The following is an 18,684-nucleotide window of genomic DNA, read 5'->3' on the forward strand; positions in this document are numbered from 1 at the left end:
CCGTTGAACGGCGAAAAGCGGAATGATGAGACTGGTTCTAGATCAGCTGCTTCTATGACACGATACAGAAAAACAAAACAAAAACGGCGTAAATTTAATAATAAACACTCTATACGATAAATGAACGTGTAAAACAAGCAGTATGTGTATTTTATAATCGAAGTAAATAAAAAATTATTTGATCATGCTAAAGAACGAAATGCGCTCATTGGCTGTGGTCAAAGCCGTGACGCACGCTTCTGCTGTATTCAGTATGGATGCTGCTTAGTAGTAACGTTACACTGCTTCCCACCACTGTTACAAACACCTCCGATTGGCCTAAAATGACTATCTATGAGCGATATTTTTGTTTCTGTATGACAGGTAAATATCTGTTTCTGTCTTTCCTTTTGCTAAATCGGACTGTCACTGTTGTTTGATATGATAACATCATGTCGACTCAGCGTATGAATAGTGTCTTGCAGACCGAGTGGAAATATGGCCTGTTTATTCTGCAAGATCGTGATGTTAAACAGCTTTTAGGTGGTTCACCGTGACGTATTTGAGGACTGCTGTGTGTTTATGAACATAATAAACACCGAAGACGAAGAGGAAAAACTATTTGTTTTGTTTTAGATATTATGTTTTAATTCAGATGAATTGTTTGCATTACATTCATATTAACGCGATTGTTTTCTGCGTCGTTTCGGACTTCAGTTGAAGTTAGTTTTCTAGTGAAAATTTGATTCATAGAATCATGTTTTTTTATATCAATTATTGTATATTTCCCTTGCTGTAATGGAGGTGTTGGTACGGGACGAATGTTTTTTTTTCCCATCAACTGACTAGGCGAATGAAACAGCAATTTTGGCCTCTTAACAGTTCTAGGCAGAAACATAACACACATTGAGCAGATATGCTAGATAGATACCATCCTCAATACTCTATAAATATTTTTAAATTTTTATACTTATAAAAAAAATATTATATAATATGGTATATATTTCCGTTAATATCTATTCAATGAGGGCAGATTTTTATTTATAATTCTCACTGGTAATGAGAGTGTAAGGTTCTTATGGGGACAGTTTATCAAATAATTTTGTCATCATTTCATATTAATGAAAGTTTATGGTTTCTGACTTTTTGATTTTTGTTAATTTTGGAGAAAGATTTTTAAAAATCAATGTTATTTACTGTATTGGTGCTGCGCAGTCTCAGAGCTGTACCAGACATTCTTAAAGGGTTTGTTTACCCCAGAAATAAAATAAAAAGAAAGGATTATTATTCAACCTCATGTTGTTCCAAACTCCACAAGACCTTTATTCATTTTCAGAATACAAAGTAAGATATTTTAGATCAGGGCTGCACAATATATTGCTTCAGCATCGATATCATGATCAGTATTACACAATAGTCACATAGCAGGATCTATGCTATGTTGAGTTTGTTTTTGATGCCTGTGATTGTATAATGATTTTAAAAGCATTCAGGTATAAGAAATTGTACAACTTGTGACCTTAACTACTTTAGTTTTTATCATTCAGTTACTGCACTTAAATATTTTTAGACTCAAAAAACGATAAAATACTTTATTTCAATTGTATCTTTTTCTTAATTTTATTTATAGATTGTTATTCATGAAAATACCCACAACACATTCAAATACAGAAATACTCTGCAAATAGCACAGACCACAATAAAAATGTGTCAGGGGGACTCCAAATAGTTTATAGATTGTTTATTAGATTTAATGGAGATGCACTTCCACTGCAGAATCATCCCAATAAATCTAACATTATAACTTTTTTCCAAATAGAAAATAGAAGTAGAGTCATTTGCTGAAATTGTGTTCATATCGCAAAATATATTGCAAAAAAAATATATATATTGCAATGTTAGATTTTTCCACTATTGTACAGCCTTATTTTAGATTAAATCTGAGAGCACTATGATCTTCCATAAACAGCAACCATCTGACTTGTTCAAAGTCCAGAAAAATACTAAAGCATCCCATATATCCTTTCAGTTGTTCAATTAGAGCATTATAAAGATACAAGATTACTTTTGTGTGCACCTAAAGCAAAAATAAACAACAATATTTCTTCTCCCCAGTCCAGCACTCCATGCTGTGGCCTTTATGCATGTCACGCTCCTGATGTATTGTTTGGATGTGCCTGTGCTTTGTTTCAAACAGAGGAAGATTGTGTTGACATCTGAGGTATACATCAGTGCTCATGAAAGTGCACCATATACTAACCAGAATAGAAAGAAACTGTTGAATAAAGGTGTTTTATTTATGATAAATGATTTATTTTTATTTATTTATTCATTTTGTTATTGTTACATAATATTACGATTGAACCATTTAAGATACATGGACTATTTTAATTATGTTTTGTGGTATCTTTGAGGATTTTGAATGAGTTGGGACCATTGCTATCCATGGAAGATGAGGGAGCTCTAAGATATTTTAATTTGACTGGGTTTAGAACAACATTAGGTAGAATACTTATTGACAGACTTTTTGGGTGAGCTGTAACTTTGAAGTGATTTTTGTGCTTTTCAATAGAGTGAGAAGAAAATCAGGATGACTGACAGCGGGGATCTTTGTCCTCACTTGGACTCGATTGGTGAAGTTACTAAAGAAGAACTGATTCAGAAATCAAAGGTTAGAATTAATTTAGCTGATGTACAGGACTTAATATAATGAGTGCAGTGGATTGAATATTGTTATGTTTTTTTTTTTTTCAAGGGCACGTGTCAGTCATGTGGAGTAGGTGGACCAAATCTCTGGGCATGTCTGCAGGTATGGCAAACTATTTGAGAAGTACAGTGGATCTTTAGGTTATACAAGGATTTACAAAGTCATTTGGTCAGTATGGTTTAATCCAAGATTAGTCCAGAACATTACTTTGAAGCAGGCATGAAATAAATATCATTTGTTTTTTAAATGGTGTTAATGATCTTATCATAAACTCATTGTATTAAAAAAAATACTTTAGAATCAAGTGCCCCTGCAGTTTTTTTTTTTTTGATTATCCATTCAGATTAGAATATGGAGGAAAAGATCTGTCACTACAGTTCAATCAAATGCCTCTTACTTTATTTTTTTACAGTGTGACTGTCCTTATGTAGGCTGTGGAGAGTCGTATTCAGACCACAGTACTATTCATGCACAGGTGATATTTATGATTTGATTGGTTATTATGTCCATTCTCAAGCATTCATCCTACAGTTCTGCTCATGAGTTTCCAAACTATATACAGAATAGACAAAAACTTCATGTTAAATTGCAGGTTCATTTGGATCTTTAAACAGAATTTTAAGCATTGTTGAATTCCTAAACACGGAATAGTTTAATCAAGACAGTATTAAAAGGATGGTTCACACAATAATGAAAATTTACTCACTGTTTAATCGCCTTAAATTGGTTTGAAACTATTATGAGCTCTTTTTTTTCCGCTGAACTTAAAATAATATATTTTGAAGAAAACTGTAAACCGTAAACATTGATCTGCATAGTAGGAAAAGCAAATACTATGCAAGTCAATGGTTACAGGTTTTCTACTTTCTTTAAAATATCTTTTTTTGTGTTCAACAGAAGAAAGAAACTCAAACCAGGTTTGGGACAAGTGAAGGGAAAGAAAATGGTGACAAGATTTTCAGTTTTGGGTGAACTACTTCTTTAAATGTAACATGCTCTTTTGTTTGGATAATTATGACAGAACATTGCATTATATAGGTATTCAATACAATTCATCCTTATTTTTATAGCGCTTTTAGCAAAATGTAGATTTTGTCAAAGCTGCTTAACATAAAAGTTCTAGTAAAGTCCAGATTTCAGAGTTGAAGTTCAGTTTAGTTCAGTTCAGCATGGTTTAAATTTCACTGCTGTAAGTAACAGGTGTAATAATATGTAACTCTCGAATGTACATTTTTGTACATCTGTTTATCTTCTTTTAACTATTTTCCAGGCCAAAAAGCACAATCTGACAGTAAACCTGACCACATTCAGGGTGTGGTGTTATGTCTGCGAAAGAGAGGTGTTTCTGGAACCGAAGCCTGTTACTCCTGTATCATCAGCTCACCGCTGCAAACCACATGACCAGGTAGATACGTTAGACTATTTGAAACCGCTCATAGAGTTGCACTTTTAGTATTGTGCAAAGGTTGCTGTTTGAGGTTGGCTGTCTCCTATATAATTAACATCAGTCTGGAGATCCTCTTTAGACAATGTGCTTCATAAAGGTCATGTACAATACAAGATACATAGTTCTGTCTTTTTTTGTTTCACAAAGGATCCTGTTTCGCAGACTACATGTTACCCATTGAAGGCGGTGCCTATCGCAGTGGCAGATGAGGAGGGCTCAGAGTCTGAGGAGGATGAGCTCAAACCTAGAGGTATCATGTATACTGAAAGCTGGTACATGCTACATACCATTTCAAATCTTTTAATAAATGCTAAAAGCAAGAGCACCAACCTAGACACTTTCATGTTTTTAAAAAGTGTAATTGTTTTCTGTTATGGCAAAAAAATTTCAGCTTCATTACTCCAGTCATCATTGTCACAGGGATCTTCAGAATTAATATTAAAAATATAGTTAAAAGTCCAAACAAACACTGTTTATTTGAAATAAATGTAATTTTTAATATTTAAAAGTATCATTCCTGCATGAAAATATGATTACCCAAATGGAAACTAAACAAACAAAATGACTGATGTCACACCTTCGTCTAAGTATTAACAGTTGTTTTCATAGATTAACTTTTGTTTATTTTTTTACAAACAGGTTGGACTTTTATGTTTTTTTTTATAACATCTTAAAGGAGAGAATTAAATGATAATTATTATTAATCTGTAAAAAAAAAACCTTAATGGAAGCAGTTAAGCTTGAATTATAATTTTAAAATACATTAACATAAAGCTGACTTGAATTCACCTAAGCTGGACAGCACTGTAAGTATAGTGTGTCCACTGTCATATAGGATTGATGTAAATCCAACAAGTCTCTTTTTTAAAATTTAATGACATTGAAATAGGACCCAAATCCCAGAGATTTTGAGACCCACCACAACTTGACATAGGAGTTCGCCTTTTCACCACCCACCGAATTGATTGACAGGCACAATGTTTCTATAATAGCATGTATACACATGTCCATAAAAAGATTTTTTGCAAATAAACTGGGAGTAAAACATGTCACAACTCTCTGTGATTTTTTTTTTTAGTTTAGGGCTGTTTTAAAGCATAGCATGTTTGTAGTAAAGACAGGAAAATCACTGTGTAGTCTGCTATAAACCGCTATAATCACCACTGCCGCATTGTGTTAGTAAATGGCCTTTATATGTGTGTGTGTGCCGTGCAAATGGCATTTGTGTGAGACTCTTCATTTCAGAAAGGCTTAAATAAACCACCACAAATATATCAAATAAACCTACTTGGTATTTTTGACTAATGAGCTGTATTTCAGCTTCATCTGTGCCTGTCTCTATCACTGACTGCTGTTTATCTGACATAACGCATGATGAAAAGCAGACACGCACATGGGAACGGTAGGCGGGGAGAAGCAGGTCATTTGCACTTAAATCCACAGGCTACAAAAACAGCCACATTGTATTTAGACACCAACATGGACAGATTCTGGAGGCTATAATAAATAATCTATTTTGAGCTGAAACTTTACAGACACATTCTGGAGACACCAAAGGCTTATCTTACATCTTGTAAAAAGGGTAAAATATGTGCCCTTTATATTGTATCTTATTGTCAGTTGTTGTGTTTTCAACAGCTAAAATTCAACACTTCAAAATTAGTCATAGTAAGCTTCATTGTGTTATTTTCTAATACTCTTTACCCTTCCCAGGTCTGACAGGGATGAAAAACATTGGAAACTCTTGTTATATGAATGCTGCACTGCAGGCCTTGTCCAACTGGTAGGCTTAAAATCCTGACACAGATTTGTTGAGTGACTGATTGCACTGATTGATTTCTCAGGTCTGCGCGTCCAGCTCTTTAACTGACTTTGGGTTTCCTGCTTCTTTATATTCATTTCCCAGTCCTCCTTTGACTCAGTTTTTCCAGGATTGCAGTGGATTGGTGCGTACGGATAAGAAGCCGGCATTGTGTAAAAGCTATCAGAAGCTTATCTCTGAACTCTGGCACAAGAAACGGTAACAAGCACTGACTTGCCAGACCGTTAACGTAGATCTGGCCTGTTCTGTTGAACTTAATCTATTGATTTTGGTCATAATTAAGTATCCATATTGTTGCCTATGGCCTTTCTTTTTCTCTCTTTTGTGCTTTCTTTGGCCCTCTGTCCAGGCCGAGTTATGTTGTGCCAACTACTCTGTTTCATGGAATCAAACTGGTGAACCCCATGTTTCGTGGCTATGCTCAACAGGTATAAAGCAGTGTTATTTTAGTAAAGTCTGTATACTACTATTTCATGCAGTGCTTCCCACAGGTAAACTTTTATTGAGCTTACCGCTCAAGTATGTTAATTTTTTTTTGTATCCGCCCAATAGAACGAAACATCTACAATCGATTAAGTAGTGGAAAATCTTCTCTCGTTTACCCGTTTCATGCTCGATCTGTGTGGTTAAGACCTGTCGACCCTTTCACAGACAGTTTCACATTCTATAAACACCCACAGAGATGCGCTTTTTTTGTCAGACTGGGGTTTCTAAATCTGAAATTACCGGGATTTGACTTTTGCTTTCGCTTTCTAAAGCTGTCATCAATTATGCACACAGAGAGTGAGAGAAACATTAAATAATTATTTTTTAATTCTATATACTCAGAGAGGAAAGGAATTGAAAGAAATTATGAGTTCTAAATTAGCTGAAAAATATATGTACATTATTAGTATGGGTAATCAATTATTTTGCCCTATTTAAATTATCTAGATGTTTTATTCTTGTAATTATTATATTTTTTTGAGATATTGTCTACTTTTATTCCTTTTTTCTGTCATTTATTTCTAATTTGTTTTATATTTTATTAATTTGATGCCAATAAAGCAAACTGAACTTAATTGTGAGATAGAGTAAAGCAGATTTTATCTGTCAGTGGGTGTACATGGCTCCTGAATAGCCTAAAATTAAAAGAAATAGTGAATTTCTTTTTTTTTTTTTTTTTTTTGTACCTTAACCCATTGTAAGGAAACTGTTTCTTAATAAATTTAATTATTGTTAACAATTAAATTGTTATGTTTGTTGCATATAGTTAACTATTTATCTGATGTGGGTAAAAGGTGTGTTTCAATCCAGCTAGCACCGCAAATATATTTCAAACCCGTGGGAAGCACTGTGGTGTATTCTAGGGCTTCACAATATTGGAAAAAATACATAGCAATATTTAGCATTTTTGATATATATTTTTGATATATATATATATATATATATCATATATATGATATATATATAATATAATGATGATATATATATATAAGACCATTGATATATGTAGACCACTTCATGTTTTCAAGTCATTGATAATCCCTACATGACACTGCACATTCTGCCAATAGTGGATGTGCAATCTGAAAACAATCTGAAACAATACATTGTAGTAGCCCTAGTGTGTTTTATTTAAATTCCACTATAGTGTGTAGTGTGTTTTATTTAAATTCCACTATAGTGTGTAGTGTTTATTTATTTCATTTTTATTTTAATGTTTTTTTTCTGTTATATTATGGTAATATTATAGTATGTTATATTATTTGCAATTCTGTCAGGTCTTTTATTTAGGCTTAAAAAATTTTAGATTTAGATCTCTTTTATTTCAGTATTTTAGTGCTATTTGATTTTTTATTTATCAGTAAGTTATGCACTCACCAGCCACTTAATTAGGTACACTTTAATAGTACCAGATTGGACCACCTTTTGCCGTCACAACTGTCTTTATCTTATCTTTATCGTGGCATAGATTCAACTTGGAACTGGAAATATTCCTCACAGATTTTGCTCCATATTGACATGATAGCATCATGCAGTTGCAGTTGCTGCATTTTTCAGCTGCACATCCATGATGTGAATCTCCTGTTCCACCACATCCCAAAGGTGCTCTATTGAAGTTCTGGTGACTGTGGAGGCCATTTGAGTACAGTAAACTCATTGTCAGGTTTAAGAAACCACTCTGCGATGATTCGCACTTTATGACATGGCATGTTATCCTGCTGGAAGTAGACTTCAGAAGATGGATGTGGTCATAAAGGTGTGGTCATAAAGGGATGGACATGGTCAGCAACAATACACTGGTAGGCTGTCTGTGGCGTTGACACAATTTTCAATTGGTACTAATGGACCCAAAGTGTGCCAAGAAAATATCCCCTGCACCATTACACTACTACCACCAGCCTGAACCGTTGATACAAGGCAGGATTGATCAATGCTTTCATGTTGTTGACGCCAAATTCTGGCATCATCAACCATGTCAAAATACCTTAAAACACCTTTCTTCCCCATTCTGATGCTCATTTTGAACTGCAGCAAATTGTATTGACCACGTCTAAATGTCTAAATGCAGTGAGTTGCTGTCATGTGATCGACTGATTAGACATTTGTGCTAATGAGCAGTTGGACAGGTGTACCCCAATAAAGTGGCCAGTGAGTGTATTTTATTCAAAGATTTATTTCTTTTATTTATATATTTGAAAAACATTTTTACCTGTATTGTTAAAGGAGATTTGTGAGACAAGCTAGAGTATTTGGGAGTGAGGGTTATCAGGAAAAGTCTGCAAGCTTTAATTCGAACTTTAATTGCCCAGAATGCAGTGGTGCTACATGTCAGCATACCACCCACAAGGCTACCGGTGCCAGACAACATTGATTTTGAATAGTTTTGTTAAACAGTAATAACACTCATATGATGTCTACTGTGCATTTTTTAAAGACTATTATTTTCAAAGAAATAATATAAACCTCATTGACATTTTGTTTCTTGCCTGTTTCTAGGACACTCAGGAGTTTTTGCGATGTCTGATGGACCAGCTTCACGAGGAGCTGAAGGAGCCTTTGTTTGACTGCAGCGGTGGCATCTCTGAAGTCGAGCCTGACCTCAGTCTGGACAGCTGTAATCTTGTGGACGGAGACCGAAGCCCCTCTGAAGACGAATTCCTGTCGTGTGACTCTGGATCAGGAAGCGAAAGGGGAGATGGAGAGCGTGCAGGAGGAGAAGCAGAGCTCCTCATTCAAGATGAATGTGTGGCAGTGAGAGGAACCGGAGGCATCTCGGAGAAAGAGAGGCTGAAGGAGAGAAGAGGAGAAGAGAGGACACGTGAAATGGATGAGGATGCAGATGTGGACACAGCTGCACAAGACGGACAGGCTGAGAGAGAAACTGAAACAGCGACACCAGCCACAGCTGTGCCGGCACCAGGAAACACAGGTGTGATGGCCTGAAAATTGAGATTTTTTCATGTTTTTATTGTTGAAAGAGTTATGCTTACCATTTATTAAAAATATAATGTGAAATATTAATACTGCAAGCAGCACAGTGTGTAGCACAATCACCTCACAGCAAGAAGGTTGCTGTTTCGAGCCTCGGCTGGGACAGTTGGCATTTCTGTGTGGAGTTTGCATGTTCTCCCCGTGTTTGCATGGGTTTCCTCCGGGTGCTCCGGTTTCCACCCCAAAAGTCCAAAGACATGCACTATAGGTGAATTGGGTAAGCTAAATTGTCCGTAGTGTATGTCTGTGAATGAACGTGTATGGATGTTTCCCAGTGATGGGTTGCAGCTGGAAGGGCGTCTGCTGCAAGGAAAGAAGCTGAGTTTTCAGCAGCCATTTTGCCAATTTTCAGTGTCACGTGATCAGTAATTATTCTATTATGCATTATATGTTTCTTCTTCTAACCCTAGGGCTGGCAAATTAATCAAAGAGGATTTTTATGTGCATTTTTTCAGTGAAGACGGTTCTAGTAAAACTTCTATTCATCAGATGGAGCGGCATCTACTACACACAGCTGTAGTACACTGAGAAGCTACACAAAAATTTGTAAAAAAATTTATTTGATTTGCTTGGTCGATAATGACATTAAAATCATTGTTCTGTAATATTAACAGCTGTTGAGTTGCTTCTCAGTGAACTATAGCTCTGTTTAGTAAATAATAAAAGTAACATATAATAACATGCAACAAATAATAACATGGTTTAACTCCAAACTCGCAATAACTTCAGTGTTTGAAATGAATCTTGCTGTGAGATGATTCTATAGTTGTGCGTTTATTAGTCACACTGAATCAATCGCATCAGTTAAATAATCTGTGCCCACTTTTTCAAAAGCAGTCCAGTGGGATTTTGGATCACAGATTGGATCAAGATTTGGAAATGGGTTTTTTAAAGTAACAGTGGGATTTTTAATTAAGATCAGATCATGTATTGAAATCTTACATTTGATTTGGATAAAACCTGCCCTTTGGGTTATTCAAAACTTTAAACTTAGATTGGGATCTATTTGATAAAAAAAAAAAAAAAACGTGATAATCCTCATCCTATCTGAAGTGTGGATTTAGTTTTTGAACCTAAATGTTTTTTTTTTTTTTTTTTTTTTTTTAAGTTGTCACATACTTAATGGTTACTAATGATATATAAATTCTTTCATATTTGAAACCTTTATGAAGCATGTCACATCTAATGAGATATGACAACGACAAAACAATATTGAATGTATTAGAACAAGCTAAAAAAAAACACTCCTTTAAAACAATGACTTTTTGTGGCCACTGATATTTTGCCTACCGCTTGTTCTCTGCAAAGCCAGTAGGCTACACTGTTTGAAATGTAGATCACAGTGGTCCAACCCAATGTTCCCTTAAAAAACTGTCATAAAAGTTAGATAGATCAGTTAATCCTGGATAGCAAAACATGGAATTTTCAAATCTGGACCATTTTGATCAAGATAATTTTTTTTTTTAAAACTGGGCCTTGTTCATTCAGCAACCGCTAAGGTTATTTCCTGGCTTTCTTAATAGGTGTTTGGAGTTTCTGCACAAGAGCGCCCTCTGGCCTTCAGAGGAGATTTATGACAGATGTGCATGACAGTCATAGCTTTGCTCAATCACATTAGCAATCTCATTTAATATAGGCCACCCCTATCTATAATTCATTTGTAAATGATTGAAAATGTAAAGTGGCAAAGGAATCATGCCAAGCATAAATGAAAGATACTTCTCAAATATTATTTTTGAAACCAGGCATGACAACACTCTATTTACTAGATGCTTAATTTGTCACACTAGTTTGACTCAATTGTATCAGTTGAATCACGATGAACCCACTAACATGTGACAACTGACAAGCCTCCCTCATCATAACATTTTTTGTTATTATGTGAAATTTGAAAGACTTTAAATGTCTTTAAAAATGTCTCTCCATGAGTTTTAAGTTATTTATTATATATCAAGTAAAAAAATACAAATACAATTTTAAAAATGTACTTATATTAAGTGGGGTTTTATCAAATTGCCAAAAGTATATGTGGTAAGCAAAAAAAAAACTTCTTATCGCGTTTGATACTGCTGTGAAGTTTATTATATTATAATATTATTGGTGAGGAACTGGGATGCAGTTTTCAAATTTTAAAAGAACAGCATTTATTTCTAATACAAGATTTTAACAATGTGAAAGTCGTCACTGCTGCAAAAAAAGTGTTCATTTCTTTTTAATATTCTTGATTTATACAATCTTACAAACAGCAGAGCAAGTTTGCATTGGTAATTACATTTTTGGATGTGAAAACAAATCTTTGCGCTTCCTGATCCCTCTGTTTTTCTTGCAGAACCTGATAATGAAGCTTCCATGCACTGTCCATCCTCTCGCCCCTGTAGCCCCGCTCACAGTGTACAGGAGCTTCACTCCAGACTCTCTAGTAACCCACCAAGATCCAGCCCTCTCAGAACTGGACCCACGTATACTTTCAAGAAAGGTTTGCTTGCTTATTTAATTTACACATATACAGCATTGATGTAATATTTTCCTTTGTACTAATTAACCATTATAATTGTTTCTCTAATAGCTCAGATGCTACTGAGCACCAAGAAGAAGAAGCAGTCCCGTTTCCGTAGTGTTATTTCCGATATCTTTGATGGATCCATTCTGAGTCTTGTTCAGTGTTTGACATGTGACCGGGTGAGCAGGGATGCCAGCATCTTTTATTTTGTCTCTAGAGGGCGCCAAGCATCAAATTACATTTAAAACACTTCAAAATGCACTACTACAGTTTATTCGCGACTGTGCTCATTTATAAACCATGTAGTTCATTTAAGGTCACATCTAGAAAAAAACTGCAATGCATAGCAGCACAGAACAGCCCTTATATACATGAATCATATTGAGGATATTTTTCAAAAATACAGTATGTTTAAGACTGCAGACACACAAAAGGTTTAACAAAACTATTTGGCTTTGCAGGTTTCGACAACTGTGGAGACGTTTCAGGACCTTTCTTTGCCTATACCCGGTAAAGAAGATTTGGCTAAGCTTCATTCCTCCATTCACCAGAGTGCACCTGTTAAAGCTGGTGTCTGCACTGATGGCTATGCTGCACAGGGCTGGATCTCCTACATCATGGACTCTATACGAAGGTATAGTAAGACAGTGATTGGACAGAGAATGAACAAAGAGTCAAAAAAGGATTTGACAAAAAGAAAAATTCACCCAAAAATGAAAATTTAGTTTTTAATTTTTCACATTTATGTTGACCTTCTTAGACCTTTATTCATCTTCAGAACAGAAATGAATCTCTTTAGCTCTTTGACCCTCCATGGACAGCAACAGTCCTAAGATGAATCTAAAACGTCAGAACATTTGGTAACGCTTTAGATTAGGTCACAATCACAGCATTAAAGGGTCATGACACCCCCACTTTCGGGTCCACCTCAGAATTTTTTCAAAAGATGCATCATAGTGGGCGTGGAGCTCCACGAGCAAAGGGCAGGAGTGGGCGTGGCCAGAAGAGCAGGGGAGAAGGAGGGGAGCGAGCAACTGTCAGTCAGTTTACAAAATGAGACACAAACCATGCGGAGACCCATGATTTTATAGTTTACAAAGTTAAAATGCAAAGAAATTAACAGTAATTTATTGCCCTGCTACATTTAGAATTTCATATACACATAACCACAATTTATATCATTATAAAGTTCATATAAACCCTAAATGAGGACTTTTATCTCAATCCTCGGATCTGAATGCAGACTCAGTGCAGCAGGTCTCTGCCCTGTCTATTTTAACCATTAGCCCTGCTGTTAATTAAGGATTTAGTCGAACACAGCAGCACGGCGATGTGTCTAAATGTGAACGAACTTCTGATAAAAGACAACGCCCACCATTCTCCAATTCTAGTACTGCTTTCTTGACAAAAATGCTTGGGTGAGACGCGTGTGTGCACAACTTTGCTGTATTGGCCCTGACAGGATCGCGGGGAAAAACATGCAACAAACCCCGTGGATCAAGGAAACAAACACATACGACCCTTCGTGAACGACTAAATACTGCTTGCCGTGGGTCCGCGGACTTGTCTCACCCAGTCATTTACGTAGGATTACACCGCTGAGCTTGGCACTGGCAGCTAGGTCTGCTTTGCCTTTGGAAAGCACATGCTCTCATAAATATTTAAGAAGCCTGCTCTTCTCATAGGATATGAAAACTCCGCTATGAATAATAATGAGAAACCGATGCGTCCTCTTTGCACTTTCAGTTCTGCGCTACGTCGCCGATTTCGATCCCACCCCAAAAATCATTTTAAACCCGGAAGCTGAAATTAGTTGACAAAAGCTCAAAATTACCCAGTTTTCCCCACATTTAAAGCTAACAGGTGCTAACATTTTCTTAACCGATGCTCAAAACAAACACAAATCTATTAAAATCTCAAAAAAAGTACTCGAGGGTTTCGTGAACCTTTAACAAACCATTAACTAACACTACTGACTTAATAAACTACTAATTGGCTGTTTATTGATAGTTATTAATAGTTGTATGCTGGCAGCAATCTCTCTGCTTCTCTCACATGGTTGCCCACTAACGCTAAGCAGAGCTGCACCTGGTGGGAGACCACATGGGAAAGCTAGGTTGCTGCTGGAGGTGGTGTTAGTGAGGCCAGTAGGGGACACTCAATCTATGGTCTGTGCGGGTCCTAACGCCCCAGTATAGTGAAGGGGACTCTACACTGCTCAGTGAGTGCCATCTTTCAGATGAGATGTTAAACCGAGGTCTGGCTCTCTGAGGTCATGAAAAGTACCCCGGATGTTCTTCGAAAAAGACTAAGGGTTTAATCCCGGCATCCTGGCCACAATTTGCCCATGGGCCTTTGTTAATTATGGCCTCCTAACCATCCCCATATCATAATTGGCTTCATCACTCTGATCTCTGATCTACCAATCAGCTTGTGTGTGGTGTGGGGTCTGGCGCAATATGGCTGCCGTGAATGTTGCAGCCTGGTGGTGGATGAGGAGATTCCCCCCAATGCGTAAAGCACTTTGAGTAACATAAAAAGCTCTAGATAAATGTAAGGAATTATTATTATTTATTAGTAATGTAAAAGTTGGGTTTAGGTTTTGCGTAGAATTTAGGATGCATAATACGATCATACTTTCTAACTACTAATCAACAGTTAATATCTTTATGATAGGCAGGTAATAAGCCAGTAGTTAATAGCATAAATTCTGACCAAAACTAAAATGTTAGTAATCTTTTTATGTGACTTCAGTGGTTCTACTATAATCATGCAAAGTAATCAATCAGTAAAAATGGCTTTGTTTACCTATGTCTGTGTGTGTGCGTTTAGTATGGGCAATTTGACTCTAATGGCAAATACATTGTATTGCCCGTAGTAAATGTGCCCCCTGACAACGTTACAAGGAAGAAAAAACATAGGTGAACTAAGACAATTAGAATTCTTGGAGCTGCATATGATTACAATTGAACCACTGTTGTCACATGGAATATTTAGATGTTTTTGGTTCTATATCTGGACTTTGATCAACTCAGGATGGTTTCTGTCTGTGGAGGATGAGAGAGCTCTCAGATTTTATCTGAAAAAATCTAAATTTGTGTTCTGAAGATAAAGGAGGCTCTCAGGGCTTGAGGTTAAGTGATGTGAAGGAGATTTTTTTTTTTTTTTTTGGGTAAGCTAGCATTTTAATCAGTTAAGGCCCTGTTGCACCAAGCTGATTTTTAGACCAACGTCAGGCTGTTTTTGAACATTCATTCATTGAACATTAGTCAATGTCTGTTATGTGTTTCAGATTAAAGCTTTTATTCAAAGTCATCTTGGAGTTTTTTGGATAATTGAGCACATAAAATATGTGTCTGTTGCCAATGGTGCAGTAAATATAAGAACTCTGACTGGCAGTTAACCAAATGAGTGAATTAGAATAATATCAAAAGTGCTGAAAGCAACAACAACAAAATCACAATGACAGACATGAGACTTCATTTTATCATCTCATCTAAGTATTTCAATACGGGTATATATAATGATATGATCCGCCTGGATTGAAGACAGTGAATAATCAGAGTATTTTATTAATCCCAGTAGGAAATTGCTTTTGTTTCAGGTGCTACTTGGAAATGGATAAGAAAGATCCGATTAAAGCTAAGGATTAAGATAAAAAAGACATCCAATATGGACAAGCTTTACAGTATACATATGTAATACACTTTGAATACATATTTCATTATTCAAAGCTTATTTTGACCTCAGAGGGAGGAGTTGTAAAGTTTAATTGCCACATGAATGAATGGCTTCATAGTTGTATAACCAAAGTTATATTCAAAATGGTAAGTAACCACAGCTTTGTTTATGTGCAGTGCTACAAAAGACAATAAATAATAATGAAAGTAGCAGTCATTCATTTTTTAAGTGACCCCAAACGTTTGAACCGTAGTGTATCATAACCAAAACCTGAATTTAAGACAATGTAAGTGCACTGGAAACAAACATTGATCTCTATATGTGATTGTATCTGTGTGTTTACGCAGGTTTGTAGTGTCCTGTATTCCAAGTTGGTTTTGGGGCCCCATGGTAACGCTAGAGGACTGTCTGGCAGCTTTCTTTGCTGCTGATGAGCTGAAAGGCAAGTACACTGCGTCTAACATAAAAAAAAATGTTGTTCTGCTTGGCATTGATGTTCATTTTCTTTCCAAACAGGAGACAACATGTATAGCTGTGAACGGTGTAAAAAGTAAGAGTTTTTTTTTTTTTTTAGATCAATTTGTGAAAATATAGTGGATGTTGGATATTTACTATAGTTTAATGAATTTATAGACAAAACTGTACTGTAGCTGTTGGGTTAACATGTGTATATGATGATGAATGACTTGCTCTGTTTTTCAGATTAAGAAATGGTGTGAAATATTGTAAAGTTCTGCGTCTACCAGAAGTAAGTATCCTGCTTTGTTATGTTCTGCTCTTAATATTGCAATTTACATTGTTAGTGAGTGTGATCTCTTTTGCAGATATTGTGCATTCACCTGAAGCGCTTCAGACATGAAGTCATGTACTCGTTCAAAATAAATAGCCACGTGTCATTCCCATTGGAGGGTTTGGATCTCAAACCGTTCCTGGCTAAGGAAAGCCCGTCCCAGATTACTACCTATGACCTGCTGTCTGTCATCTGTCATCACGGCACTGCTGGAAGTAAGTTATTTCTTCAAAATATTACAAAGTATAATAGGAACTTTGAAGAACATGGACTGACATTCATTCATCGATTTCTGTTGGGCAGGTGGGCATTACATAGCGTACTGCCAGAATGTGATCAATGGACAGTGGTACGAGTTTGACGATCAGTATGTAACAGAAGTGCACGAGACAGTAGTCCAGAATGCTGAAGCATATGTCCTATTCTACAGGTACACTTGTTTTTTACTGATTTTAATGTAATGTTGTGAAAACTGAAAGTAGTTTTAGGCATGAATTAATTCTTTTCTTTAAATGCATCTAATTGATCTTAGTGTAAGCAACTTTTTTTATACACATCGTTTTGGTGAATGACGTCATCAATTTAGTCACAATTTTGTATTCAGATCTTTTTCTATTCCTTTAACATTTGATAGATAACACCAAATAAGCATATTTGTTTTTCAAGTAATCATTCAATATGAAAGAAAAGACCTGACTTTAATCTAAAAACTAAAATCTGAATTTTTGCTACACCTGCCACAAGCTGATGTCTTCAGAAATGACACACACAACTGTACCTGCATTATTTGTATAATAACATGTAGAACAAATTGGGGAAACGCATAAGATTGCTAATTTTTATAATTATAATTATTTTCTATACAAATAACAAAATAATTTAGTTTCAGTCGTTTTAAAAGGTAAACAATACAGTTTTTATTTAATTGGGGAAATAAAAGGAAATGTCTCTGTTCTCTATTAAATGAGATATTATCTATCTCAATATGGGAGATGTTTGCATTTTTCTGGTACTAGCAATTAAAACTCGCTGTCTCATATAAGCAGCATATAAACATTGATAGACACATACTGATTGCAGCAATAAATACTTGAAATATTAATTTGTCATTCAGGAAGAGCAGTGAAGAATCTGTGAGAGAAAGACAAAGGGTTGTCGCTCTGGCTAATTTGAAGGAGCCCAGTTTGCTGCAGTTCTACATCTCCAGAGAGTGGCTCAACAAATTCAACACATTCACTGAGCCCGGACCCATCACCAATCACACTTTCCTTTGTCAGCACGGAGGTACTCTCTAATACGCTCATGCCTCAAGCTCATCTAAAACAATATTCTTAAAAAATGGAGCTAGTAACTGTAGTAAGCAGATTTTATAAGTATTTTGCTTAAAAATAAGCAACAATTTTTTTTTCTTCTTTCTTTTTTTTTTTTTTTTTTTTGACTATTTTTGTTGCCATTTTAACTGCTTTCTAATAAGCTTTAAAACATATACGGATTTCATCCTCAAGGCATGTTTTTTTCAAAGCTAGTGGCATACTCAACAATGTCAGCTTGTACTTTATCAAAACAGCAGTTATAAGATTACTGTAGTCAATACATTATGCACAGCCCTGTCTGAACCTTTTTAGTTGCTTGACATGTAGATGTAGAGTGTAATTCTAAAAATGTTGATTTTATTTACATGTAAAGACTTGACCGTCATTATGTGCACATCTTCTCAAGATGTTCTTCAGTTTGAAAATGTGCCAATTTATCTAGGATTTCTGAAGGTTTTTTGCTTCTCTAGAGCTTCATGTGATGACTCAGATGCAAACTATTAATTGCATTAAGCCACTTAATCTAATTATTAACTTATAATTGTTGTATGAGAGACAACTTCACAAATTATAACTAACAAATTATTATTTGAAACTAACAAATCAGATGTTTTTATCTCACTTTACCCACTTTAATAGTGTATTTGCCTTTAAAAATGTAATGTGATGTGTATTTATATAGCGCATGTATCGTGTATGGCCATACACCCAAAGCACTTCACAATCAGGAGGGGAGTCTTTCCACAACACCACCACCAGTGTGCAGCATCCACAATACAACTGTGGATGGGGATGATTGTGAGGCCATAATGATTAAGGGCCAAGAGGGTATTTGGCCAGGACACCAAGGTTACACCCTTACTCTTTACAAGAAGTGCCATGGGATTTTAATGACCACAGAGAATCAGGACCTCGGTTTATCATCTTATCTGAAAGACAGCGCCCACTGACAGTATAGTGTCCCCTTC

General features: G+C 35.7%; 1 protein-coding gene across 5 annotated transcripts in view; it reads left to right on the forward strand.

Moving 5' to 3' along the window:
• Positions 1-246: 246 nt before the first annotated feature.
• usp20 (ubiquitin specific peptidase 20) overlaps positions 247-18,684 on the forward strand; it is a 31,780-nt gene continuing 13,342 nt past the window's right edge. For 2 of the 5 annotated variants that reach the window (XR_012405791.1, XM_073950053.1), the window contains exons 1-20: positions 247-363; positions 2,095-2,200; positions 2,552-2,650; positions 2,735-2,788; positions 3,099-3,161; positions 3,957-4,091; positions 4,281-4,383; positions 5,847-5,916; positions 6,040-6,153; positions 6,305-6,383; positions 8,938-9,370; positions 11,762-11,908; positions 11,999-12,111; positions 12,394-12,566; positions 15,961-16,055; positions 16,130-16,163; positions 16,316-16,361; positions 16,438-16,618; positions 16,707-16,833; positions 17,518-17,687. Coding sequence is in view for 3 of the 5 variants with exons in the window: in XM_073950053.1 (XP_073806154.1) it covers positions 2,120-2,200; positions 2,552-2,650; positions 2,735-2,788; positions 3,099-3,161; positions 3,957-4,091; positions 4,281-4,383; positions 5,847-5,916; positions 6,040-6,153; positions 6,305-6,383; positions 8,938-9,370; positions 11,762-11,908; positions 11,999-12,111; positions 12,394-12,566; positions 15,961-16,055; positions 16,130-16,163; positions 16,316-16,361; positions 16,438-16,618; positions 16,707-16,833; positions 17,518-17,687 (2,317 nt within the window). In the remaining 2 variants the exon portion in view is untranslated. 5 annotated transcript variants of the gene reach the window in all.

This window comes from Danio rerio, chromosome 5 (genome assembly GCF_049306965.1).
Source record: "Danio rerio strain Tuebingen ecotype United States chromosome 5, GRCz12tu, whole genome shotgun sequence".
NCBI lineage: Eukaryota > Metazoa > Chordata > Actinopteri > Cypriniformes > Danionidae > Danio > Danio rerio.